The 26,961-nt window shown below is 41.5% G+C and overlaps 1 protein-coding gene across 2 annotated transcripts in view; it reads left to right on the top strand.

The window, feature by feature from the left end:
• RFX4 (regulatory factor X4) overlaps window positions 1-26,961 on the top strand; it is an 80,244-nt gene that overhangs the window by 5,618 nt on the left and 47,665 nt on the right. For both annotated transcript variants that reach the window (XM_039230450.1, XM_039230451.1), the window contains exons 4-6: window positions 4,364-4,527; window positions 24,047-24,147; window positions 26,221-26,279. In XM_039230450.1, the coding sequence (XP_039086381.1) occupies window positions 4,364-4,527; window positions 24,047-24,147; window positions 26,221-26,279 (324 nt within the window). The remainder of the gene's footprint in view (window positions 1-4,363; window positions 4,528-24,046; window positions 24,148-26,220; window positions 26,280-26,961) is intronic.

Below are 26,961 nucleotides of genomic sequence, written 5' to 3'. Positions count from 1 at the left end.
CCAAGCTTTGCCAACAGAGCCTGTATTGTTTATTCTAGAGATAAAGATAAAAATATCATCCCTGCCTGTCTAATTCATAAGAGTATTAGGAGGAGGAGATGAGACAATGCCTAGCAAAAGCCCTTTGTAAACTATAACACAGGTCCTAAAAACGCTTGCTGTTAATGGATATGTCAACCAGAAAGTTCAAAGATTTGTCACACATTTGGTTAGGGCCAAAGTCATGGCTGCATCTTGTGTCACCAGACACCACTAGTCCAATGTTCTTTCCACTCCCTTGGCAGGGATATTTGGTGGCTGTTTTCAAAATGGCTAATGAAGATGTGGCTCATTCTACTCAACCACAGAAGAATGAAGGGGGGATATTACCCCTTTGAGGGGATGTGGCTTTCTCCCACAGCTGAGAAAAGTCATAAGTAAATGGATGATGTTGCAGCTGGCAGACCTTGACATTGTAGTTTGTTTCCAGTCCTCATGATCTTTAAGGGTTGAGGTTATAACTAATGCTGGCATCCCATTCTTAAATTTTCTTACTTGATTGCTGGTACATTGTTTCCTATCATCAAAGTGTAAGCCCTTTAGGGCAGTGACCTTGTCTGGCTTCTTTACTACACTATCCAGGTCAGCCATACTCTTCGGGTCCCAGTAAATATTTATTGGGTAGATGAGTGTATGGAAGGATGGATGGATGGATATATGGATATAAAGATATCATAGATTTGTAGCATTGTCAGGAAAGTACAGAGAGCCCCAGTCTGCATGTAAGGGACTCCCTGCAAAGCCTTCTCCAGACTGCATTGCATGAAGGGCTGTAAAGTCAGATAGTCTTGTGTTTGAGTCCCAAATCCACCACTTACCAGCCTGTGACCTTGAGCAAGGTACTTAATCCCTCTGAGCCTCAATTTCTTTTGCTATAAATTGGAGATAATAATTATAGCTACGTAAGAATTCATGTAAGTGTCTGATTTTGAAATCAGAACATGATAAATGGTAGGTATTTTGGTGGATAATATTTTGTTGAGATCCTTTCAATACTGTAGCAATTAAGTGCCCCTGATTGGAAGCTATCAGATTCCACAAGGTGCCAATATATTCATAATGAAGTAAGTATGGATATGGAAAAGAAATAGAAAATTTACATAGGTATTCTTAAACACGTCTCTTGATGCGTCACTGAGCCCAGAGAGAGAGGGCTGAGCATTCAGGGGACTGAGGCAGATAATCCAGGAAACTTTAAATAATGCTTTCCCATCATTTGCCTCTAATGATTTCACCACTTAGGCTTACAAGGAGTAAGAAAACCTCACTTTTGGCTGATAATGAGTTTCCATTTGTTAGATGCTTTCACGCTGCCAGGCATTTTGCCTCAGTGACCTTATTGCATCCTAGTACTGGGTAGCATCATTATCTCCATATTATAAAAGCTGATAGCTCTCACATTTATATATTTAGGCCTGAGCAGCAGATTCAGTTGACTTGACATCCAACCTAACATGGCCAAATCAGAGCTCTGATTTTCCACCTGAGTTTGTTTTTCCCATCTCAGATTGCCACAACCACATATCTGTTTGCTCAAGCCATGAGGCTTGTTTGCTTCTCTGTCCCTCACCCTTCACATCCAGCCCCTTGGGAGGTCCCACAAGCCCTACCTCCTGCTATAACACTGTGTCTGTCCATTTCATACCCAACTTCCAAGCCTTTGCTCTTGGGCTTTCCACTCTTCTCCCTCCTTCCTTTTCCTTCCCACTCCAAGGAACCAATACCTTTGGACATTAAATGGCCTGAAATACGGAGAATAGAAAAGGAGGTCAAAACTGGTTAATACCCACCTCTCAATAGGCTGCTCAGGAGATTGAAGACTGATCAGGGCTCCCTCTGCAACTTGAAACAGACAGATGCCTGCTAAAGAAGGATTTTCCACAGATTTGTTTTAACCTACACAGCTGCTGATCTTTTCCAGAATTTCTGTTTGAAATTGACTGCTCACACATAAAAAAGGAGTCGGGCTGCATGCAAGGAGAGCTAAGAAAGACAACCGGATCTAGAATCTACCAAATCGTAGGACTCAACTGGGCAGGGGTTCTTAGATAGTGTTGGAAGGGCAGGCAGGAAGGCCCAGGACTCAGCCTGAGGATGATGCTCAGGGACAAGCTGGGACCAGGGAACAGTAGAGAGGGTCCTCTAGAGGTAAAGCACCTTATCCAAGAGCCCTGGCCATTTCCTGGCCCAGGCCAAACCAGTAGTCAGTCACCAGGTGTCCCAATGACAGAACAAGAGCCTTGACAGATGAGCAGAGGCACAGTGGGAATCCTGGCTGGGTGACACTTAGACAAGGGGTCATAAATGCTTCGGGTGGTCCATGGACTTCTTGGGCCTGGGAGTGGCAGTGTCTTCATGATGTAATAACAACCACTACCACGAACCTTTACTAAGCATCTGCTGTGTGTCAAGCACTAAAATAAGTACTGTTGGGGAATCTTTACCAAAACCTATGAAGCAAATACTACTTTTATTGTCATTTCACGGGTAAGGAAGCTTATCTCTTTCTGAACTTAGAGATATTATAATACCCCGGTTGGTAGCAGGGCCAGAGTTGGAACTCTGGAACCAGACAGTCTTCATTCATCTGGATTTTCTGTTTTAGTTTTTGATCTGGCTGAATACTTTGCAGTATTTTCACTGTTGCAGAATAAATAGAACTGTGACTTAAGTTTCACAGTTTACAAACCTGACCTGCATTCACCACTTTGATCATGATTTTGATCATCAACTACCATTTGCCCCCCAGTAAATCAAGGTCGTGCATTTTCACCCTATTCCTTATCCCCTAAGCCTCCCTCCATCCGGCACAGGCCATGAATGTCAGAGAAGTCTGTTCCCAGAAAGCTGAGCTCAGGTCACCAGGCTGGAGTCTGGGGTAGGCTGGTCAGAGGAAAGCAAGACCCTACTCCTGTGGGCCTGAAGGACCCTGCAAGCCACCAGGGCAAGGGTAGAAAGTGGGGGAGTACGCAGCAGTCCAAGGATAGAGGTAAGTCTCGGGAATGGAGTAGGAGGACAGTAAGCATGAGAGGAACAAACTGGCCATGAGACAGGTTGGTGGGAAGACTGAGGCAGATGTGGGCTCCACCCCATCCATTCCCTAACTTGCTGTCTGCATTTGGACAAATAAGTTAATATCTCTGCAAAATGAGAGTAAGGATTCTCAGCTGTAGTAGAATTACAAGTATTAAATGAGAGAACCAATGCAAAGTACCTGGCATATAGTAGTCACTCAGTAAATAAAGCGAAGGAATATCATCTCCAAAATATTAGACTAAATTGCCTTTTTCATTGAATCTGGGCTGATTTAGGGAACCGGGAATGTGGGTAATGCTACATGTGGGGCCTCAAGAGTCCCCATCCACAAAGGAAAGAAGGACACATCATCCAGGAACCAAGTTGAGCCTATGAGAGTTCATAAAAATTCAGTAATTTGTTTCCTGTCTTCAAGATGAGCCACTCCTCAGTGTTAGTTAAACTCTAGGTATTTTTAATGTTATCATATACACCAGTTAACCATCTTTGCTGTTTCCCTTCACTTCCCTTCTCTTGTCCCACACCTCAGGCCCCTGCCCTGCTCTCTACCTGACATCTGGCTCACATACTAAAAGGCAGAGAGGTATAGAGGCCACCAAAGAGTTCTCTGCCTTAGACATTGACTGCTGCTTGCTCACCGAAGAGCACAGCAGGAGCACCTGCTGTTGTCGTGTTAATAATGCATCCTTTAAGTGCCTACTGTATTTCTGTTCTGTGCTAGTGTTTTGGGCTGGGTGTTACACACCACCACATACCACCATCTAGCATCCCATAGTGGCAGCAGCTGGCCAGGGTTCTTTGGAGAAGTGGAGTAGTTTGGATAGGAAGAGCCTCTGGCATTTTATTCCATTTTTGGTGCACAAATTTGAATCAGGAGTCTTGTTTATGGCGCCCATTTTCCTCCCTTCCAGATGCATTCCTTTTACCAGCAATCCCACATCATCCCCTTCTTTGTGAGAACCCCCAGGGGTCACCCACTGGCCCAAAGAATAGCGAGTACAGTGCTCTGAGCTCCTTAAGAGCAATACCCCTTCAGCTTTTCCTAGACCAAGTGAGCAGGAAGGGGCCGATGGGTTAAGGCAGAGTAGCCCCCAGGCTGCCAGGCCAGGTGGTTCTGCGGCAGTGGGCATGGCCCACAGGGGGGCCGGTGGGGGAGCCTATGGACAGGGCCTCCTATGCCACAGCAGGGGACGCAGAGGACCTCACTGCAGATGGGAGGGGTCTCATCCCAGGCTCTGTCGGGAGGGCCCTTTGTAACCTCATGATTTTGTCTGTGGACTGATTGCAGGTTCAAAGTTTCCTCCTGCACTTTTGGCAAGGAATGCCGCCCCACATGCTGCCGGTGCTGGGCTCCTCCACGGTGGTGAACATTGTCGGCGTGTGTGACTCCATCCTCTACAAAGCTATCTCGGGGGTGCTGATGCCCACCGTGCTGCAGGCATTACCTGACAGGTGGGCACGCTTCTGCTTGTCTCCCCTCGTAGCTGGTCCACAGCACTCACTGTTCTGCCTCTCTTTTACTGAACATGATCCCGTACTGCCTGGGAGTCCCCCTTTAAAGACCATTAACATTGGACTCTTAAAAATTCAATTTTATTTACAATTTTTAAAATAAACAAATTTTAATATTTTGAACCATTCGTATGGTTCAAAATTCAAAAAGTATAATACAGCATGTAGTGAAAAGTCTTCCTCCACAGACTCCTGTTCCCCAGGCACCCTGGGGCCTCTCTATATAGCATCAATTATAGTCATTTTCTTGGGGAATGGGGTCCGTCCAGATGTGCTATGCACATATAACCAATGCATATGACATGCTCTATTTCTCTTTTTTCACGGAAATGGCGATATACTATATTATACAAAACAGTATAATATAGTCTTGGAGTAAAATATAGAACAGTAAAGGCAGTCCTTGGAGAGGAGGCTTCCAGGCCCCTCTGGATCACTCCCCATGCTGCCTCCTGCCCTGGGGCTGGACCAAATGCAGTGCCTCCCACAGTGGATTCCAGCTGGGCTCAGCCAATGGGGAGATCAGAGGGAGGGAGGGAGGGTGAGAAATGGACTCTGTCTCCATCCCCATGAGGTCACCTCAGGCTGGCTGTATCCATCCATAGGCCTCTGGGGCCTTCCAGGGTACCACCAGATTCAAATTCTTCCGGAGTACCTTGTGCTGAGGTTTGGAGGTTTGTCCTTTGGACATGGGGTGGGTGAGAGCCTGCTGCCCCTAAGCGCCAATAGCAGCAGTCTCCCGTCTGGGCTCCTACATGCCTGTCACCACCTGCGTGACTTGTCCCTTGTAAATAAACTCTCCGATTTTTCAATGGCATCTATTTCTTGTTGGGACTGTTCGAGAACATTTCCAATCAGTCGGTAAAGAGATTTCATTCTTTTTTATGCCTGCGTCCTGTTCCACTGTACTGAATTTAATCAGTTGTCTTCGTGTTTTCAGTCTCGTTACACTACAGATTAACGCTGTGGTGAATGATGTTTGAAGTACAGTCTTTTCCTTGGTGGAGTGTGTTAGCTTCCCAGGGCTGCGGCAGCAAAGTAGCATAAACTGGGTGGCTTAAAACAGCACTGAGGAATTCACGCATGGTTTTGGAGGCCAGGAGTCTGAAATGAAGGCAGGGGTGGTTCCTTCCAGGGACTGTGAGGGAAGATCTCCTCTATGCCTTTCTCCCAGCCTCTAGCAGCTGCTGGAAGTCTTTGGTGTTCCTTGGCTTACAGATGCATCCCTCCAGTCTCTGCCTCCGTCTTCACATTGACGCCCTCTCTTGTGTTTCTGTGTCCCTTATAAGGACACTTGTCTTCGTATTTAAGGCCCACTCAGTTAATCCAAGATGTCATCTCAAGATCCTTAATTGAATCACATCTGCAAAAAAGGTCATCTTTACAGGTTCCAGGTGGACATATAGTGGGGAGACACCCCTTATACCAGTATGTGAACTATAGGTGCAGAATAAATGCCCTCAGGGCTGAAGTTCTAGCTTGAAGATACCATTGTCTTCACTTCAAAAGTGATTTAACTTTTCTCAGTGAAGTTATGTGCATTTCTCTTGTTATGAGTGAAATGGAATATCACTTCGTATCTTTAAGAGCATATTTTCTTTCCTACAAACTCTCAGTTCTTTTTCTTTTTCGTTTCTTTTTTTTTTTTTTCAAGTTAGTTAGCATACAGTATAGTCTTGGCTTCAGGAGTAGAAATAACCTAGTGATTCATCTCTTACATGTGACACCTAGTGCTCATCCCCAAAAGTGCTGTCCTTAATGCCCATCACCCGTGTAACCCACCCAACCCCCTCCAGCAACCCTCAGTTTGTTCTCTGTATTTAAGAATCTTTTTTGTTTGTTTATTTTTGAGAGAGAGATAGACAGACAGACAGACAGAGACAGAGCACAGGTGGGGAAGGGACAGAGAGAGAAGGAGACACAGTATCTGAAGCAGGCTCCAGGTTCTGAGCCCTTAGCACAGAGCCCGTGAGGGGCTCAAACCCACAAACCGTGATATCATGACCTGAGCCAAAGTCGGACACTTAACCAACTGAGCCACCCAGGCGCCCCTAAGAATCCTTTATGGTTTGCCTCCCTCTCTGTTTTTATCTTACTTTTCCTTCCCTTCCCCTATATTCATCTGTTGAGTTTCTCAAATTCCACAAATGAATGAAATCTTTCTCTGACTTATTTCACTTAGCACAATACCCTCTAGGTCCATCTACATCGTTGCAAATAGCAAGATTTCATTCTTTTTTTTCGCTGAGTAGTATTCCATATCTTCTTTATCCATTCTTCAGTCGATGGACACTTGGGCTCTTTCTATAATTTGGCGATTATTGATAGCACTGCTATAAACATTGGGGTGCTTGTGCCCCTTCGAATCAACATTTTTGTATCCTTTGGATAAATTCCTAGTAGTATAGTAGCTATTTTCAATTTTTTGAGAAACCTCCATACTCTTTCCCAGAGTGGCTACACCGATTCAAACTTTCAGTTCTTATCTTTTGATTATTTTTCTAGTTGGTGGTTGATGTTCTTCTCATTGATTTTTAGGAGCTCTTTATTTATTAGGTGTAATAACCATTTCTCTGTATGAAGAGCCGCAAATTTTTGTCATTTTGTTGTCATTCCTTTGCCTCACAGAAATGTAGTTATATGTATCAGCCTTTGTTTTTATGGCTTCTGGATTTTATATCATAGTTTTAAAAGTCCTCCCCACTCCAGTGATTAAATAATTTTCCCCTGGTTTATCCCACTAACTTTATGGTTTAATTTTGTACTTTTGAATTTTTGTTCAATTTGGAATTCATCTGGGTCTAAGATGTGAAGTGTGGCTTTATTTTCTCTTCAGGAGCTATCCTGTTCACTCCCAACATCATATGTTAATTATTCCATCTTTTCTTCACAGATTTGAGATGTCTCTTTTTTATATAATAAATTCGGTATGTGTTAGGGGCTATTTCCAGACTTCCTATCCTATGCCATTGATATTTCTATACATTCATGTCCCAGGGTCACTCTGTTTTAAGTTTGTGCTTTTAAACATATTTAATATTTAGTAGGACTAGCTCCTCATGCTTACTTTCCTTTTTTAAAAAATTTTCCTGTTACTATCACTTATTTTTCCATATAAACTATTTTGCCATCAGTTTGTCTATTTCAGTAAATAGACATACATAGCACTTATACATGTATTCTTACTGAGATTGCATTGCATTTAGAAATCAATTTAGGGAAAAGTATATATTAGTGATATTGAGAATTCCTAATAAGAGGCATAGTTTGTCTTGACGTTTATTCTGATCTTTAATTTTGTGACTGCAGGAGCGTTGCAGATGTTTTTTCATATAAATTTGTTATATTTTAAAAATTTATTCTTAGATATTTATCTTTTTGTTCTTATTGTAAACGTAGTCTTTTCCTCCATAGCTCTTGACAGAGGGTGGGGGTTGGGGTGCCTGGGTGGCTTAGTTGGTTAAGCGTCTGACTTCAGCTCAGGTCATGATCTCACGGTTCATGGGTTCGAGCCCCACATCAGGCTCTGTGCTGACAGCCAGTTCAGAGCCTGGAGACTGCTTTGGATTCTGTGTCTCCTTCTCTCTATGACCCTCCCCTGCTTACACTCTCTCTCTCTCTCTCTCTCTCTCTCTCTCTCAGAAATAAATAAAACATTGACAGATGGTGGGTTGTATATATGAAAGCTATTGGCATCTGTGTGTTCTATTTTGAGCTGGCCGTGTCAAGCTTATCTTGTCATATTTATTTTTTTGAGGTTCTCTTAGACTTCTCATGTTTAGAATCCTTTTATCTACAAATGCAGATGCTTTTACCTTTGTTTTTCTAATTTTTATACCTTTCATTTATTGCTCTTGTCTAATTACATGTTGACATTCTTGACTTTAATGAAAATGCATGTAGTATTTCTCCATTAAACATCATGCCGGCTTTTGGATTAAGATTGATATATTTTATCCTATTAAGGAATGCCTATCTTTTTTAAATTCATTAAACATTTCATGAAGAAGGGTTGTTGAATATTTCCAATGTTTTTCATCATCTCTGGAAATTATTACTTTATTTCTAATATTGAACCATTCTTGCATTCCTAGAGTAAACCCCACTTACTTACAGTATATATTCTTTAATGTGCGACGGGGTTTTATTTGCTAATGTTTTATGTAGAGTCTCTGCATCAAAATCATAAAGTAAGATTGGTCTGCAATTTTCTTTTTGTGTTTGATCTTCATTAGTTGTTGGTATCAATGTTATTCTTGCTTCATGAAAGAAGTATGGAAGCTTCTCCCCACTCCCTTTTTTCTCTAAGCTCTGACACACTTTAAATAGCATTGAAATTATTTGCTCTTGGAGACACGTAGAATTAATTCCCCTCTGAAGGCATCTGGGTGTGGTGTATTGTGGAAGTAAATCTTTAATTTTTTTCCCCTATAGTAATTGGTTAGTTTCAATTTTCTATCTTCTTTGAGGTAAGTTTTGTTAAATTATATCTTCCTAGAAAATATCCACTCCTAGATCTTTACATTTATTTGCTTAGGGTTGAACAAAGGGAGTTTATAGACTCATTGAGTTTCCTCTGTGCCTGTGATTATTTCTGCTTTACTATATTTTAGGTTGTAGAGTTATGCTTTCTGCTGCTACTTTGTGATTAAGTAACCTGTTTGGTTTTTTTTTTCAAGGAACATGCCCTTGGGTATATTTATTTGTGCTCTTACTCTTTCTTTTTTCCAATACATTGATTTCTTTTATTTAACTCATTTCTTTTACTTTCCTAAGTTTACTCTGTTCTTCATTTATTCAACAAATATTTTATTGAGTGCCCACTACATAGTTTGTTGTTTTATCAGTGACCAAAAACAATTGACAAAAAAATAGATGCTTGATTTACTTACTTTCATTCTTGTTTAATAACAGATATTTCAGGATTGGGTTTTTCTTTGAACACTATTTTACCTGTATCCCATAGGTTTTGAGATGTAATATTTTAACATTATTATTTTCTAGATATTTTACAACTTTGGTTTGGAGTTCCTTTATGTTCTAAGAATTTTAAAATAGTACTTTAAAACTTCCAATTGTTAGGAGCAATCTTATACTTATGCTATTCATTATAGCCTTTATTGAATAGGGACTGTTTTCTGAACTATTTCTTCTTTTGAGATTTTAATTAGATTTTATTTGTTGTCTAATATATGGCTACTTCTGTGACACTTGGAAAGAAGAAGCACTGTCTGCATTCAAAGTACAGACATTGACATATATGTATTTGGGTCAACATCGTTGTCACTAAGGTCTCCTTTGTCTTAGGGCTGTCCACTTAGACTGTTACAGACCAAGACCGCTAAATAAGTTTAAGACTTATTACTAATGTGTGTTAATTTCACCTTGTATCGCCTATAATTTTTGTTTTTGAAAATTGATGCTATGTTATATGACACTTTGATACTTCTAGCTGCTTTATCTTCAATGTGAGCAATACCTTCATTATGAACTGTAACATCTTCATTGAACATTGCACTCTTGGCGTTATCAAGGCTAACTGAAATTTTTTTTTGGCCAAGAATTTAGCTTCTATGATATTAACATCATTACCTCTATTTTCTCTTTGTTTACATCTGTCCCAAATACATTTGCCCATCTTTTTATTTTTAACCCTTATAACTTGCTTATATGCAGAACCATTTAGACTTTGCTTTATAATTCAATCAGATTTTTTTCTCTTACTAGAAGAGAAAAAATTACACTTATTGATACAATAGATACTTTTGTTCTTCCATCATTTCATTTTATATTATTATCTATATGTTTATAGCTGTTTATTTAATTTTATTTTTGAAATTGAGGTTTATTTGGAGTATACTTATGTATATAGTAACATTCACCATTTTTAGTGTATACAGCTGACCTTTGAACAAAACAGGGATTAGAGGTGCCAAACTCCCGTGCAGTCAAAAATTTGCATATAACTTTTTGACATTTCTGAAGCTTAAGTACTAATAGTCTACTGCTGACCAGAGGCCTTACCAGTAATACAAACAAGCAATTAACACATATTTTTGTCTGTTTCGTGTATTAAATACTATATTCTTACAACAAATTAAGCCATAGAGAAGAAAATGCTGTTAAGAAAATCATAAGAAAGGGGCACTTGGGTAACTCAGTTGGTTAAGCCTCTGACTCTTGGTTTCAGCTCAGGTCATGATCTGGCAGCTTTGTGGGTTTGAGCCCTGCACTAGGCTCTGTGATGGCAGCATGGAGCCTGCTTGGGATTCTCTCTCTCTCTCTCTCTCTCTCTCTCTCTCTCTCTCCTTCTCTCTCTCTCGCCCCCCCAACTTGTGCTGTGGCTGTCTCTCAAAATAAATAAATAAACTTAAAAAAAAGAAAATCATAAGAAAGAGAAAACAAGTTTACTGTATGTATTGAAAATTAATTCATGTGTAAGTGTGTTCACATAGTTCACAATCATGTTCAAGGGTCAACTGTACGACTGAAACATAGAATAGTTTCATCGCTTTAAAAACTTTTCTCAGGGGAGCCTGGGTGGTTCAGTCAGTTAAGCATCCAACTTCGGCTCCAGTCATGATCTCACAGTTCGTGGGTTCGAGCCCCACATCGGGCTCTGTGTTGACAGCATAGAGCCTGGGGCTGTGTGTGGATTTTGTGTCTTCCTCTCTCTTTGCCCCTTCCCCACTCATGCTTTCTCTGTCTCTCAAAAAATAAATGTAAAAAAAAAAACAAAAACAAAAACAAAAACCCTTTTCTCATACCCCTCTTATTCCCACTGCCATCCCCTGGCAATCACTTATCATTCAGTGTTTGCATGGTATATCTTTTTCCACCCTGTTACTCTGTGTCTTCATATTTAGAGTAGATCTTATGTAGCCAGTGTATAGTGAGCTCTTCTTTTTCACCCCGTCTGACAATTTCCGGATTTAGTTGCTGTGTCTAGACCTTCAGATTTAATGTGAAAATTGTATTTAATGTTATTAATGATATAGTTGATAAAAATTTTCCATCTCATGAGTTGTTTTCTAGTAGTTCCTTTAGTTTTTATCCTTTTTTCCCTCTTTGTGTGCCTAGTTTTAGGTTCCTTTTTTAAATCATTGTATTTTATCCTAGAATTTAACTGTTTCTTATACCTCTTTTATAAATTGTTTTAGTGGGAGCCTCTGGGTGTATAGATCTCTGTTATTCACAGCCTGCCTTCAGATAATGTCATCCTGCGCCTCACAGACTGCAGGGACCTTACAACAGTCTACTCCCAGTCCATTCTCTCATTTTTTAAGCTGTTGCTGTCACACATTTTGGTTTTATAGATGCTCTGCATCCACTGGTGTTACAGTTTTTGCTTTAGATAATTTACCTTTGGAGTGATTAAAGATTCAGAAAACAATCTTTTACATTTACTGTCAACCTAGTGATTTCTGAGCCTCATTTCTTTATATAAAATCCTGGTTTCTGTGTTTGATCACGTTATCATATCCTCCTGCCTGAAGAATTGTGTCTAGAACTGCAGGTTTGGTGCTAATGAACCATCTCAGCTTTGGCTGGTCTGAAAAAGTTGTTATTTCTCTTTCATTTTTGAAAGATGCTTTCAGTGGGTGTGGTGTTCTGGATTCACACATTTTCTGTTTGGTTTTGTGCTCAGCACTTTAAAGATTTCAACCTGTCGTTTTCTGGCTCGCATGTTTATCTGTGTACGTCTTTTCTGCTTTGCATACAATATGTGTTTTCTCCTCTGGCTTCCTTTGAGATTTTCTCTACCTTTGGTTGTAGCTGTTTGAATATGATGTGTCTAGTTAACCCTGCTTGAGATTTCCTGAGCTTCTTGGATCTGTGTACTTTTTTTTTTTTTTAATGTTTTATTCACCTCCAGGAGAGAGAGAGAGAGAGACAGTGTGAGCAGGGGAGGGTCAGAGAGAGAGGGAGTCACAGACTGAAACAGGCTCCAGGCTCCGAGCTGGCAGTCAGCACAGAGCCCGACGCGGCCTGAACCCACGAACCGCGAGACCATGACCCAAGCGAAAGTTGGACGCCCAACCAACCAAGCCACCCAGGCGCCCCTGGATCTGTGTACTTTGATATGCTTCATTATTATTTTTGGAAAACTCCCTGCCATTATCTTCTGACCTGTGTTTTCTCTCCTTTCTCCTTCCGTGATTTCAGTTACATACATATCAGATCATTTGACGCTGTCGCACAACTGTCTTGGATGTTCTGTTTTTTTCACTCGTTTTGTGTCTTTGTTAGATTCATTTTTATTGGCCTCTCTTCGGGCTCACTGATTTTTTGTCTAGCATATATCGACTTTACTAATGAGATTGTTGAAGGCATTCTTTACCTGTGTTGCCGTATTTTGTTCTTATTTTGTAACATTTCATTTGATGGCTTTTTTTATTTCTGTCCTCATCTGTTCATACTTACTGTTTAACCTTTCCAAGGAAACCTTTAACATATTAATCATAGTTATTTTATTAAAAAATTAGTGTTTAGTTTTGATAGAGAGTGGGGGGAGGGGCAGAGAGAGAGAGAGGTTCAGAGGATCTGAAGCGGACTCTGTGATGACAGCAGAAAGCCTGATGTAGGATTCGAAGTCACGAACCTTGAGATCATGACGTGAACTGAAGTCAGATGCTCAACTGTCTGAACCACCCAGCTACCCCAATGATACTTATTTTAAATTCCCTGTTTGATAGTCAGGTTCTCTTGATGGCTTTATCTCTTGAGAGTGGATTCCTTTTCTTTTTAAAATTTTTATTATTCGAGTATAGTTGACATACAATGTTATATTAGTTTCAGGCATATAACACAGTGATTGGACAGTGCTCTACATTATTCAGTGCTCACCACAGTAGGTGTAGTTACCATCTGTCACTATACAACATTATTATAATATGGACTATATTCCTTATGCAGTGCTGTTCGCCCCTGTGACTTACTTGCTTTATAACTGGAAGTTTGTATGTGTTAATTCCCTTCACCTATTTTGCCCACCCTCCCCATGCCACTCCCCTCTAGCAACCACCAATTTGTTCTCTGTATTTATGAATCTGTTTCTGTTTTTTTATGTTTGTTTTCTTTTTTAGATTCCACGTATAAGTGAAATCATACAGTATTTGTCTTTTACTGTCTGACCTATTTCACCTAACATAATATTCTCTAGGGTCATGCATTTTGTTGCAATTGGCCAAATCTCATTCTTTTTTATGGCTAAGCAATACTCCATTGTGTATATATAACACATCTTCTTTATTTGTTTATTTATTGATGGACACTTGGGTTGCTTCCATATCTTGGCTAATGTAAATATGCTGCAGTGAACATAGAATTAGTGTTTTCATTTTGGGTAAACACCCAGCAGTGGAATTTTTTTTACTGAATTGTATGGTACTTCTATTTGTAATTTTCCATGGAACCTCCATGCTGCTTTCCACAGTGGTTGCATTAATTTATACTCCCACCAACAGTGCAGAAGGTTCCTTTTGCTACATATCTTCAACACTTTTTATTTTTTACCTTTTTGATACTAGCCATTGTGACTGGTATGAGGTAATATCTCATCGTGGTTTTGATTTGCGTTTCCTTGATGATTAGTGATGTTGACATCTTTTCTTCTATCTGTTGCCATCTGTATATTTCCTTTGAAAAATGTCTGTTCAGGCCCTCTGCTTATTTTTAATTGGATTATCTGCTTTTTGGTGTTGAGTTGGATGTGTTCTTCATATATTTTGGATATTAACCCCTTATTGGATATATCATTTGCAAATATCTTCCTCCACTAAGTAAGTTGCCTTTTTGTTTTGTTGATGGTTTCCTTTGCTGTGCAGAAGCTTTTTATTTTGGTGTGGTCTCAATAGTTTATTTTTGCTTTTGTTTCCCTTGCCTGAGGAGACATACCCATAAACGTATTGATAAGGTCAATGTCTAAGAGATTACTACCTAGGTTTTCTTTTAGTAGTAGTTTAGGTCTCATATTTAGGTCTTTAATCCATTTTGAGTTTATTTTTGAGTGTATGTAGTAAAAAAGTGGTCCAGTTTCATTCTTTTGCATGTAGCTGTCTTGTATTCCCAGCACCATTTTTTAAAAAACTGTGTTTTACCCATTATATATTCTTGCCTCCTCTGTCATAGATAGATTGACCATATGAGTGTGGGTTTATTTCCAACTCTCCATCCTGTTCCATTGATCTATATGTCTGTTTTGTGCCGGTATCTTACTGTTTTGATTACTTTAGCTTTGTGTAATATATCTTAACATCTGGAATTGTGGTATCTCCAGCTTTGTTCTTCTTTCTCAAGATTGCTTTGGCTATTTGGGATCTTTTGTGTTTCTATGCAAATTTTAGGATTATTTGTTTGAGTTCTCTGAAGATTTCTATTGGGCTTTTCATAAGACATTGCACTGAATCTATAGATTGCTTTGGGTAGTATAGACATTTTAAAAACAATACTAATTCTTCTAGCCCATGAGCATGTATTTCTTTATATTTGTTTATATTATGTTCTGTTTCTTTCATCATTGTCTTTCATCATAGTTTTCAGAGTACAGGTCTTTCACTTCCTTGGTTAAGTTTGTTCCTAGGTAGTTTATTCTTTTCGGTGCAGTTGTAAATGGGATTGTTTTCTTAGTTTCTTTTTCTGCTACTTCATTATTAATGTATAGAAATGCAACAGATATCTGTATATTGATTTTGTGTCCTATAACTTTACTGAATTCATTTATTCTAAGTTTTATGGTGGAATCTTTAGGGTTTTCTGTATGTAGTATCATGTCATCTGCAAATAGGGACAGTTTAACTTCTACTTTACAATTTGGATGCCTTTTTCCCCCCTCTTGTCTGATTGCTATGGCTAGGATTTCCTGTACTTTGTTGAATAAAGTTAGTGAGAGTGAACATCCTTATCTTGTTCCTGATCTTAGAGGAAAAGCTTTCAGTTTTTCACTATTGAGCATGATGTTAGCTTTGGATTGGTCATATGGCCCTTATTATGTTAATGTATGTTTCGTCCAAACCTACTTTGTTGAGAGTTCTTTTTACTATGAATGAATGTTGAATTTTGTCAAATGCTTTTTCTGCATCTGTTCAGATGTTCATATCATTTTTATCCTTCATTTTGTTAATGTGATGTATCACTTTGATTTGTGTATATGGAACCACCCTTGCATCTTGGCAATAAATCCTCTTTGATCATGGTGAATGATGCTTTTGATGTATTGTTGAATATAGTTTGCTAATATTTTGTTGAGGATTTTTGCATTTGTGTTCCTCAAAGATACTGGCCTGTAGTTTTCTTTTGTGGCAGTGTCTGTGGTTTTGGTATAAGGGTAATACTGGCCTTGTAGAATAAATTTGGAAGCTTTCCTTTCTTTTCTATTTTTTGGAAAGTTTGAGAATAGTAAATATTAACTCTCTTTAAATGATTGTAAAATTCACCTGTGAAGCTGTCTTTGAACTTAATGTTTACTGGGAGGTTTTGTTTTTTTTTTTTATTACTGATAAATTTCATTACTAGTAATCAGTCTGTTTAAATTTTCTGTTTCTTCCTGATCCAGTTTGGGAATATTGTATATATTTCTAGGAACTTATCCATTTCTTCTAGGTTGTCCAATTTGTTGTTGTATAATTTTTTTGTAATAGTTTCTCATAATCATTTGTTGTTCTATGATGTGTCAGTTGTTATTTTTCTTCTTTCATTTCTGATTTTCTTGAGTCCTTTATCTTTTTTCTTGCTGAGTCTGGCTAAAAGTTTCTCATTTTTGTTTATCTTTTTTAAAAAGCACCTCTTTGTTTTATTGATCTATTGTGTTATAAGTTTCTGTTTCATTTATTTCAAGTCTGATCTTTATTCCTTCCTTCCTTCTACTCACTTTGGGCTTTCACTATTCTTTTTCTAGTTTCTTTAAACATAAAGGTTAATTGTTTGAGATTTTTTTGTTTCTTGAGGTAGAACTTTCCTCTTAGAACTGCTTTGCTGTATCCCAAAGATTTTGGACCATTGTATTTTCGGTTTCATTTATCTCCATGTTTTTTTTTCTAGTTCCCTCTTTGATTTCTTCATTGGCTCATTGGTTGTTTAGTAGTATTGTGTTTAGCTTCCTTGTGTTTGTGGTTTTTTCAGGTTTTTTTCTTGTAATTGATTTCTAGTTTCATAATTTCGTGATCAGAAAAGATGCTTAATATGATTTAAATATTAAATTTATTGAGACTTGTTTTGTGACCTAACCTGTGATCTGTCCTGGAGAATGTTCCCTGTGCACTTGGAAAGAATATGTGTTCTGCTGGTTTTAGATGGAATGTTTTGAATATATCTGTTAAGTCCAACTTGTCTAATGTATTATTCAAAGCCACTGTTTCCTTATTGATTTTTTGCCTGGATGATCTCTCCATTGATGTAAATGGGATGTTAAAGTCCCCTACTATTGTCATTTTCTCCTTTTATGTCTGTTAATATTTGCTTTATGTATTTAGGTGCTTCTGTGTTGGGTGCATAGATATTTACAATTATTTTATCTTCGTATTGAATTGATTCCTTTATCATTATGTAACGTCCTTGTCTCTTGTTACAGTCTTTAAAGTAAAGTCTTTTTTTCTGATATAAGTATTGGTACCTTATTTTATTTTTCTTTTTTTCCACTCTCATTTGCATGGAATATCTTTTTGCATTCCTTCACTTTCAGTTTGTATGTGCCTATAAGGTCTCAACTGAGTCTCTTATAGGCAGTGTATAGATGGGTCTTTTTTTTTTTTTAATCCATTCAGTCATAGTAGATTCTTTTTATTAATTTTCTGTGTGTCTTATAATTTTTTATTGACTTCCAAACAGTGCTTAGAAGAGGAGAGACTGAATGAAGTAAATAGTTTTTATGCCTGGAAATAAACGTGCCTTTTCCTCTCCTAGCTCTTGATGTAAGGAGTTGAATCAGCTTATTTAGGAGTTGATTGGGTTTGGGTTTTGTTGTTGCTGTGGGTACCTTCAGTGGATTCTTCTGGGTACTCTGTGCTTACTTAGGTTGAAAGTTTGTTGTTGGGGGGTGGGAATGGGTCCTCATCCTCAGCTGTAGGCCCTCCATGTGTACCTCTCCTACCCTTATTGGCCTGTTTGGGGCTGGAATGGAGGTGGGAGGGGGGTTTCCCTGCTGTCCTGGTTTTAGTCCCCAGCAAGCACTATGTTGTTGGCTCTAAGAGCCAGACATTCTCTGTGATCCTATCCTGCCCCAGAGAGAAATCTCTAACAGTCTGAGCCCATGATGGTTTCTACCAAGGTTAGAGAGCTTTCTCTTTTTACTTCCCTTGGGTCTCTTTCTACACCCACAGTCACTAGTGTCTCTGTCCTTCCCCTGGCCACTTGAGGCTTTTGTTCCATAGAGGAGGGACCGCTGGCTTGCTAGGACTTCACGCTTCCCCTGCAGCAGTGGTTGCTCCCCTCCTCTAAGCAGGCATCCCAGAGATAGGCTTCCTCCATTCTCAGGGATTCCTCATGAGCCCCTGGTGAGGCCTGTGGGGAAGATCTTGTGAACAGATAGATGTAAACTTCCTTTGCATCTGTGGTTTCCAGAGTTCTGTGCTCTCATGCTAGCTCACACTTGGCCTTTAGCAGTTTGTCTTAAAAATTGAACTGAATTCTTTTTTACCTAGAGATCCTGCTTTCCTCCCTCAGACACAGAGGAACCAGTTCCAAAGTCCTTCTCTCTGTGGAGCTGCCTGTCTTACTGTGTATTCCACCAGCTGTCTGGCGGGTTCAAGAAAAGTTAGGATTCTGTGGATTATCTGGCTTTCTCTTGTTATGGTGGGAGTGTTGCTTTTTTTATTTTCCATATTCTAGGTGGAATAGACACATACCTAGATAGGAGCCAAAATTACCTTCCAGTGAGATTATAGTCAGGTTTTAGTCTCATGCTTTTTTGCATTTTTCTGCTGTTCTAGTTAAGACTGGATTATTTTTATAATCATGTGTATATGCATATATGACTTTAAAATATGCGTAGGATTGTAAAAATTATATATATAAAATATGGGGGGAGAGAGAGAGGAAGACCCCTTTATGCTTTGAGTTATTCTTTCTTGTGCATTGTTCAAGTGAACTAGATAGTGGCCAAATGTGTACCTTCAGTCCATCGTGAGAAGGTACTGCCAGGAGGGGAGGGGGTCGAAGTATACTCACTGTTATATAAACCGTTCACATATTTCTAGACTGCTTAATAGGTGTTACACACATGAAGGGCATCTGTAGTTTGTTAGAAAGCATTTTGTGGGGTGCTAATGAAATGCTAACCCCTGCCTCCTTCTCTATAATTGGCTTGTTTTTATAGATGTGAAAATGGGAGCTTAAGAGCTGAAATCCCTTTAGTCACTTTAGTAACTGAAATGACTTTAGTCACCTGCAAATAAATGAAACAACCATGAGTCAACTATTCATTCTTCATTAAACAATGTCTGTTGGTGACTACGACATGCTGGACACTGTGCTGCGTCCTGAATGTGTTAAAGGAGATAAGCATGCTCCTTGCCTTCACTGAGCTTCCAGTCTGCCAGGAGATACCTTTTTTTTTTTTTTAATTACATTGTTAACTAGTTCCCAAAGTGACCTTTGGCTTATAAATCCAATGCCTTTCCCATTAAATCAGGAAGAAGAACTTATTCAAAAGAACAGACTTCCTCAGACAGCTGATTTTTCACAATTTTAAGGATTCATTCACCCCTGAAACCTGTTTGAGTGCCTTCTGTATGCCCAGTCCTGTGTGTGGCCAGGGTAGAAGTGAGAATTGACTCTAGAAGTTCTCACTAGCTGACTAGCTCAGACCCACCCCTTACCTTCTTCTATCAGTAAAGCATATTGAAATTCAGGTGAACAAGTGATAATATAGAGATAACCATGAACTGTATGCTCTGTTTTTAAAAAATTTTAATGTGTGTTTATTTTTGAGAGAGAGAGTCAGAGTCAGCATGTGGGGGAGGGGCAGATAGAGAAGGAGACACAGAATCCAAAGCAGGCTCCAGGCTCTGAGCTGTCAGCACAAAGCCCGATGTGGGGCCCAAACTCATGAGCTGTAAGATCATGACCTGAGTCAAAGTCATACGCTTAACCAACTGAGCCACCCGGGTGCCCTGATATGTTCTTTATCTATAAGAAATGTAGATCTTTCTCAAACTTGGGCTTTTCACCTCTTATGACCTCCCAGGTGATCCTGGCTTAGTGGTTGTTAGTAATGGTTGGTTTAGCAGAGGTAAGGAAGTGTGTGTTGTGTGTGTGTGTTGTGTGTGTGTGTGGGGGGGTGTGTTTAGGGGTGCTGGACCAGGCAGGGAAGATGAGATATCAGAGAAGCAAAGAGAAGACTGAGATACTAGAGCTTTGGAGCCAGACACCTCTGAGCTTCAGTCTTGGTGTGTCCACACACTTGTTGCATCTCCCTGGACAGATAAAATAACTTCTGTGAGCCTCGATTTCTCCCCTCTCTGCTGGGGCTAACAGTAGTACCTGCTTCGTAGGGTGGATGTGAGGATTAAGTAGGAAATATGTGTGAAATGTTTAGCACTTGGCACACTGCACCCGTTACACGGCAGCCGCTAGTAGCCCAGATGCTGTTGTGCCAGCATCACGGCTGGAGGCCGTTCAGAGTTACAAGTGTGGGATTCAGATGCAGGCGAAGGGCTGAAGCTGCAGTTATAGATGTGGGAGCCACCTGCACAAAAGGGGCGACACTAGAGGAGCAGGGCGACCCTCGGAGTGCCAGCCTCGGGAGTGAGGCGGAGGAAGGAGACGCGGGAAGCGGGCCCCGCGCAAAGGCCAGCTCCTCTTCTCCAGCCGCAGGCAGTGTCTCCTGCGAAAGGGGCCACGGGCGGAGAATGGCACGCCACCCTCTTTGATGGTCCAGCAGCCATAGGATGATCAGACACTTAACCTAAAGTTCACCTCTGTCAAGAGTGGCCAGATGTTCTGAGAAGTCTTCTCAGTTAGAAGTGGGATCCAATGCGCTGATCACTGACAGTGGCTTTGAACTTTGGCTTTATTATAAGTGCAGTACTTTTGGTTCACTCAGTAGTCAACGTGTATTAAGCACCTCCTGGGTATCAGGCACTCTGCTAGGCACAGGGGGGTGCATATACCACTTCGCTTTCATGAAGGCATCCTTGGCAACAGTCTTTCCTCATACACCTGTATCCACCTACCAGGGCATCCTGGCTGGCTCTGCCTTCAAAACAATTTAATCAGACTCTATTGCATTATTTCCACAGTTACCGCCCTCATCCAGGTCACCCTCTTGCCTGGATTATTGCTATAGTTTTCGAATAGCTCTCCCTGCTCTGTCCTTGCCTTTCTATACTCAGTTTTCATCCCAGGAGCCAACTGCTCTTTTCAAAACACATGGCAGGTTTAAGAGTGTTGAAATAGTTGGTAGAGCTGGGAGTGTGGGGAGACTGGCAGTTTCAAACCCTGTGGTCGACACTTGAACCAGCCTTTGAAGTTAAGGGAGGGAGGGAGCAGGCTGCAGTCTGGGGCAGGAGCTTTCCAGGTTGAGGGAAAGGAAGGGGGCTGGTGCTGTGGGAACTGAGTAAGCTGGTGAGGTGGGGCAGGGCGGAGTGGGAGGAGCTGAAGTCACAGAAATAAAGGTGGGGACAGTGTGGATAGGGTCCTGTGGGGAATATATCTAAGGTCTGCCCAGCTGGGGATTGGGGGCCATTGACTCATTCATTTCATTTAACAAACACCTCTTCTGTGCCTACTCGGTGTCAGGCACTATGCCAATTGCTGAACAGACAGTGATAAGCGAAATAGACACAGTCCCTGCTCTCTCTGCTGGAGGATGCAGTCTAGTGGGAAAGATGGACATTATCCAGATAATCGCACCAATTAGTGTATTGTTACCAACTGCCACAACCGCAGGATCCTTCAAGGGGAGTAACCAGGGACTCTGATTTAGCTTAGAGGGCCTCAGAGAAGGTTTTCCTGAGGAGGAGTTGAGTAGGTGAGGAAGGATGGAATGCTCTTGGAATGGAAGGACACCCAGGTCAAAGGCCCTGAGGTGTTGAAAATAACAGGATGGAGGCAAGTGGGGCTGAAATGTAGACAAAGAGAGAAAATTTAAGGTGAAGCTGGAAAGGAAAACCTTGGGGATCACAGTGAGGATTTGGGTTTTTATCCAAAGAATAATGTGAGGGGCACCTGAGTGGCTCAGTCAGTTAAGTGTCTGACTCTTGGCTTCGGGTCAGGTCATGAGTTTGAGCCCCGCATTGGACTCAATGCTGCTGCTGCTGTGGACCTTGCTTGGGATTCTCTCTTCCTCTCTCTGTGCCCCTCCCCTGCTTGCACTCTTTCAAAACTAATCAAACAAACAAAAAAGAATGTGAAAGCATGTGGGGTGGGGGTGGGGGGGTAGGGGGCTATGTTTAACCAGAAGGTGAAACAGACAAAAATTGCAAGTGTTTTAGAGAAGTCTCTCTCACAATGTGGAAGATGGGGTCGAGGTGGGAAGGTGAGCAGAGCAGGGTAGGCTCGTGTACTGACTGTTGTAGAAGCTGCTGCAGTGGCCCAGGTGAGAGGTGAGGATAGATGGAAGTAGAGAGAAAAGGGGAAAACTGGATGACATTGAGAGGCAACTTGGAGAACAGGGAAGAGAGACTAAGTCTCAAAACTAGATACACTAAAAGAGGAACAACCAGCCATTATAAGTCTCATGGTGTGATGCAGTGGGCAGCACAGGGCCACCTATGAAGTTTTCGTGTCTCAAAAAAAAAATTGTAGGGGTGCCTGGGTGGCTCAGTCAGTTAAGCATCTGACTCACGCTGAGGTCACAATCTCATGGTTTGTGAGTTCGAGCCCTGTGTCAGGCTCCGTGCTGACAGCTCAGAGCCTGGAGCCTGCTTCGGATTCTATGTCTCATTCTCTCTCTGCTCCTCCCCAACTTGTGCTTTCTCTCTGTCTCTCAAAAATAAATAAATGTACAAAAAAATAAATTAAAAATGGTAACTTAATTTGATCCCCTCTTTAGACCTAAGTGCCAGTTTATAAGAAGTATGCAGGATAGATGAACGGGTTAAATGGCACCACAAGGAAGACATGGACCAAGTCGAGTGCAGGACATGACAAGGAACAAATAGCATGATGTTGCTAACAAGCCAATGCATGAAACAGGATTTTTTAAAAATCTTCAGGAGTAGAACAAAGCAGTGTGTTTGCACAGTGTATAGACCTTGGTTGGATCCTGATTCAAAGAAACTAAGAGATATCTCTAGAGAAATAGAGAAATTTGAGTACCAACTGGGCTTTAGATAATAGGAATTGCTGTTCATTGTGTAGGTATACGAATGGCATGGGGATTTTAAATGTGTGTGTACATACATACATATTTAAGGGCATATTAGAAACGCATGTGGAGTTTTTGAAATGATACATCTTGAATTTGCTCACAGCATTCCAGAAAAGCAAGAGTGGCATGTGAGAAATTGAACTGGCAAAATGTTGCTGGTTATTGAAGCTGGGCCACAGATCCTTGGAGGTTTATTACACTGTTCTATCTTGGGGTATATTTAAACGTTTTCATAATGAAAAAGTTAAAACCTTTATGAAAAGTAGAGTTCCCAATGAAAGAGAGAACCTAAGAAAAGAAAACAGTCTGACAGAGAAGTGGGGAGTTCAGTTTGGACGTGTTGAGGTTGGTGTGCCTTTGGGACACTTAAATGGAGGGGACCTGTGTGTGGCTGGTCTGGAGTTCTGGAGAGCTCCACTCCAGAGCTGTGAGAGTAAGTATGGATGGTGACTGAAGCCGTGGACTGCCTGAAGAAGGATGTCTGTGAAGTGGAAGACAGAGGGTGGTACGCTGAAGACAGAGTATGAAGAAATAAGAGGGTTTATTTTCAAGGCGGGGCATGCGTGGTGAGAGGAAGAGGCGGGATATCCTGGAGAAGCAGTTGTCAGTGCAGGGGGTGAAGGGTTCCTGAGGAGGCAGGAGGGGATGACAAGGGGTTGGCCCTGGACTCTGGGAAGGTGGTGGGGGAGGAGAGCTGTGTTGCTTCACCCCCTTCCCAAGAACAGGCCTTGACTCTCCAAATCAGATGTGGTTTCAAGGTCAGGGATGTTTGTCAGTGCAAAGTCAGGCTGCCGCTCCCCAGTTCTCAGGGGCAGCCTGAGCCGCGCTGGGTGGGCGGCGCTTGGGCGAGACTGTCAGCAAAACAGTGCTCTCAGGGGGCCCACCGCCCACTGTCTGCACCGTTTTGCTCAGAGTCCGGGCACCATGTCCCCCGGCGACCATTGTGGGCACCAGAAGCACATTCTATGCGTGCGCCATCAGACCCACCAGTGCTCTGTGGGGCTGGGGCCACCTGCCCCGCACCTGAGGTTGCGGCTCCGAGTGACACTGGTGAAGCCAAAACACGACCAGAGGAAACCAAACCCTGTCCGGGCCTATCAGGAGGACTGGGCAACCACAAAGGCACTTAAAATGGATCATTTCTCTTTCTAGCTTAACTCAGGTGATCCGAAAGTTTGCCAAGCAGCTGGACGAGTGGCTAAAAGTGGCTCTCCACGATCTTCCAGAAAATTTGCGAAACATTAAGTTTGAATGTAAGTACGGACTTTGGCAGCTGAGGGAAGGGAGAACAACGTTTTAGTGCCAAACACTTTACATAGGTTGTTAACAAAATAATAATAACAACAGCTATCATTTACTGTTTGCAAAGCACCATGTATTAAGCCTAGCGCGTTTCATACATTAAGTTACCGGATCCTCACAAAAGGTTTAGTACAAGTGGCTTCTCCTTTTGTGGAAAATGAAACCGGCTTAGAGAGGTAGTAAGTAGCAAAGGCAGGATTTGCTCCTGGGTCTGTTGACACCAAAGTCTCTGCTCATCACCACCATCTCCTCTCATTTATTCTTCATGCGTCCTCTGTGGTGTAGGGAACAGCATCCCTATCCTGCAGTCGAGGCTCCAAGATGCAAAGAAACCTCCCCAAAGCCACAGGGCTGCACAGCTGGTAAGAAGTGGCCAGGAGTCACACTCAAGTCTGTCTGGCCCCAGCACTCGGGGATTTCCCCGAATCCCCTGCCCCCAAAATGGTTGGAACAAGAGACAGAAAACCGCTCCAGGGCTTCTCATATTCAGTTCTCTGCCTAATGAGAAAGCCAAATTAATATTTCTCCTACGGGGATTAGGACTGTGATTTTTTTTTTTCTGTTGAGCATCACTAGCCATTCTGTATCATTAGTTTTGCCTGGAAAAACTGGTCCTATTTCGCCATCTCAATGTTTCTGTCCTGTGAGAAGACTAATGTGCTAGTTAAACAAAGATGATCTGATTTTAAGCAAAACAAAGTTTGAAGATATGTTTCTTAAAGTACCATTTGAATACAGCCTGCCATTCTTGCCCAGAATAAGTGCCAGCAAGGAAAATGAAGGAGATCAAATTACCCTCTCTCTGCAGGCAAAGGGAGCCCTTTCAGACGCGCTTTGAGGCCGCCTGCAGTGCCCATCACCTATTGATAAAGCCTGCTTTATTTCACAGCCCTCAGTTCTTTTCTCTTCGCGAGCACTAAATTCCACATCACAAAGTTAAAGAAAAAGTAATTAAGGAGAAGGATTAACGATTGATCGGTCTGGAAAATTAGAAGTTCATCTGTACCCCCAGCCCCCCCCCCGCCCACTCCATTCCTCCACCCCACGCCCTATTTTTCAAACCAAGCTGGCTCTGAGTACAAATTAGAATAATCCCAGGGAAATTTCTGTTTCTTGACCAGTTCAGAAATTAATGAGAAGAATGCCCTGCACCCATTTTAATTGTACTGACCAAACAAACCTGTTGTTAAGTTGGCAGCCTGGATTTCTGTTGGGCCTTCCACCTGTGGGTGCCCGCAGGCACCCGTTCTGCCCAGGGAGCCTCGGGTGCACTTGGAGAGTGTGCAAGGAGTGGAAACACACCCCACTCCAGACAGCTCTGCAGGAATGAAGAAGACCTGGGGCTGGGACATGGCTTGTCTGCTGTCCTGAAATCTGCAGATTTAAGATCACCCCACTTCAAACCATCAGCTATAGACACTCTCTCTCTCTCTCTCTCTCTCTCTGTATATACTATACCACCCAAAGTAAACAGGATCATCAAAACATGCAAGTAGATCACGGAAATCATTTGATAAAAATGGCCAATCATGAATGCAAAGCCACATTCAAGGTGCAGCCCAGGGTTTCATCCTAAAAGCAGCCCCGAGCGCCACACACCACTGAGGCGCAATCAAGTTTCCCTATTAGATATACTACTTTTAAAGGGCCCTCTTCAAAGCTTCCACTTGATTCCAGCAATTATTTATGGGGAGAAGTGATGGAGCTTGCAATTAGCGAAATGAAAGACAAGTAAATAATTGCTTTTACTCACGGTTGATTGACGCCACTGTTTCTCACACCTGCCAGTGTGGCAGGCTGGTGACTTTGAAATATGTACCCCAAATATCACCATTTTAGGGAAGAGTTGTCCACATGGGAGAACAAAGAATCAAATGCAGGGTTTTGCCAGTGGGTGCATAAAATGGGGTTGGACATTGAGGCAATTTAGGCAAATAAGCTACTTTTTAAAATCTGTCCCCGGAGAATCCATGGTAGGACCGTACGGGAAGCCAGTATTTCAAACTAATGCTTTCTTCTTGCAGTGTCAAGAAGGTTTTCCCAAATTCTGAGACGGCAGACGTCACTGAATCATCTCTGCCAGGTACGTATCCTGTGTCACGTGTTCTAATGACCACGAAGTCATTGCATTTGGGGGGCAAATCACAAGTACAGCTCCCGAGAGGATCTGTCAGGGTGTGGCTGTTTAATAGTTCAATACAGTTCAGTAGGTGGTTGATACACTCCTAGTGTTACCTGTAATTTCTGCTGATAAAGAATAAAAACATTAGGCAGTCGCTAAATTGTTTAGACTAATACACAAAATAATTTCTGATGGTAAATTCCCTTTACCTTTCAGACATGTTCTCTGGTGCCCAAGTTTATGTTTCCCTTCAGTTAATCAGGATTTCTCAGCCGCTGTTCACATTTGAGGCTGGATACTTCTTTGCTGTGGGGGGTTGTTTTGTGCACTGTAGATATTTAGCAGCCTCCCTGGCCTCTGCCTGCACGCAAGCACCCAGATGCCAACAGCACCACCCACTCCAGGTACCACCTTGGTCATGACAATCAGGAATGTCTCCAAACCCTGCCAAGTGTAGCCTGGGGGCTTAGTGACCACCCAGTTGTGAGCCACAGAGAGACATGATTTAAACAGATAAAGAGCACGATTTGTTCATTATGTATGTGTCATCCAGAAGGGTTCAAAGCCACACAGTATGTTATGTATTTACCCACTTTTATTTTTTCCAGATTTTTGTTCTGTTTAGCACAGAAGTGACATATGC

The sequence above is a fragment of the Hyaena hyaena genome, unplaced genomic scaffold, assembly GCF_003009895.1.
Source record: "Hyaena hyaena isolate Hyena2069 unplaced genomic scaffold, ASM300989v1 scaffold_46, whole genome shotgun sequence".
NCBI classification, from domain to species: Eukaryota; Metazoa; Chordata; class Mammalia; order Carnivora; family Hyaenidae; genus Hyaena; species Hyaena hyaena.
This window is presented reverse-complemented; position numbering and strand designations above follow the sequence as displayed.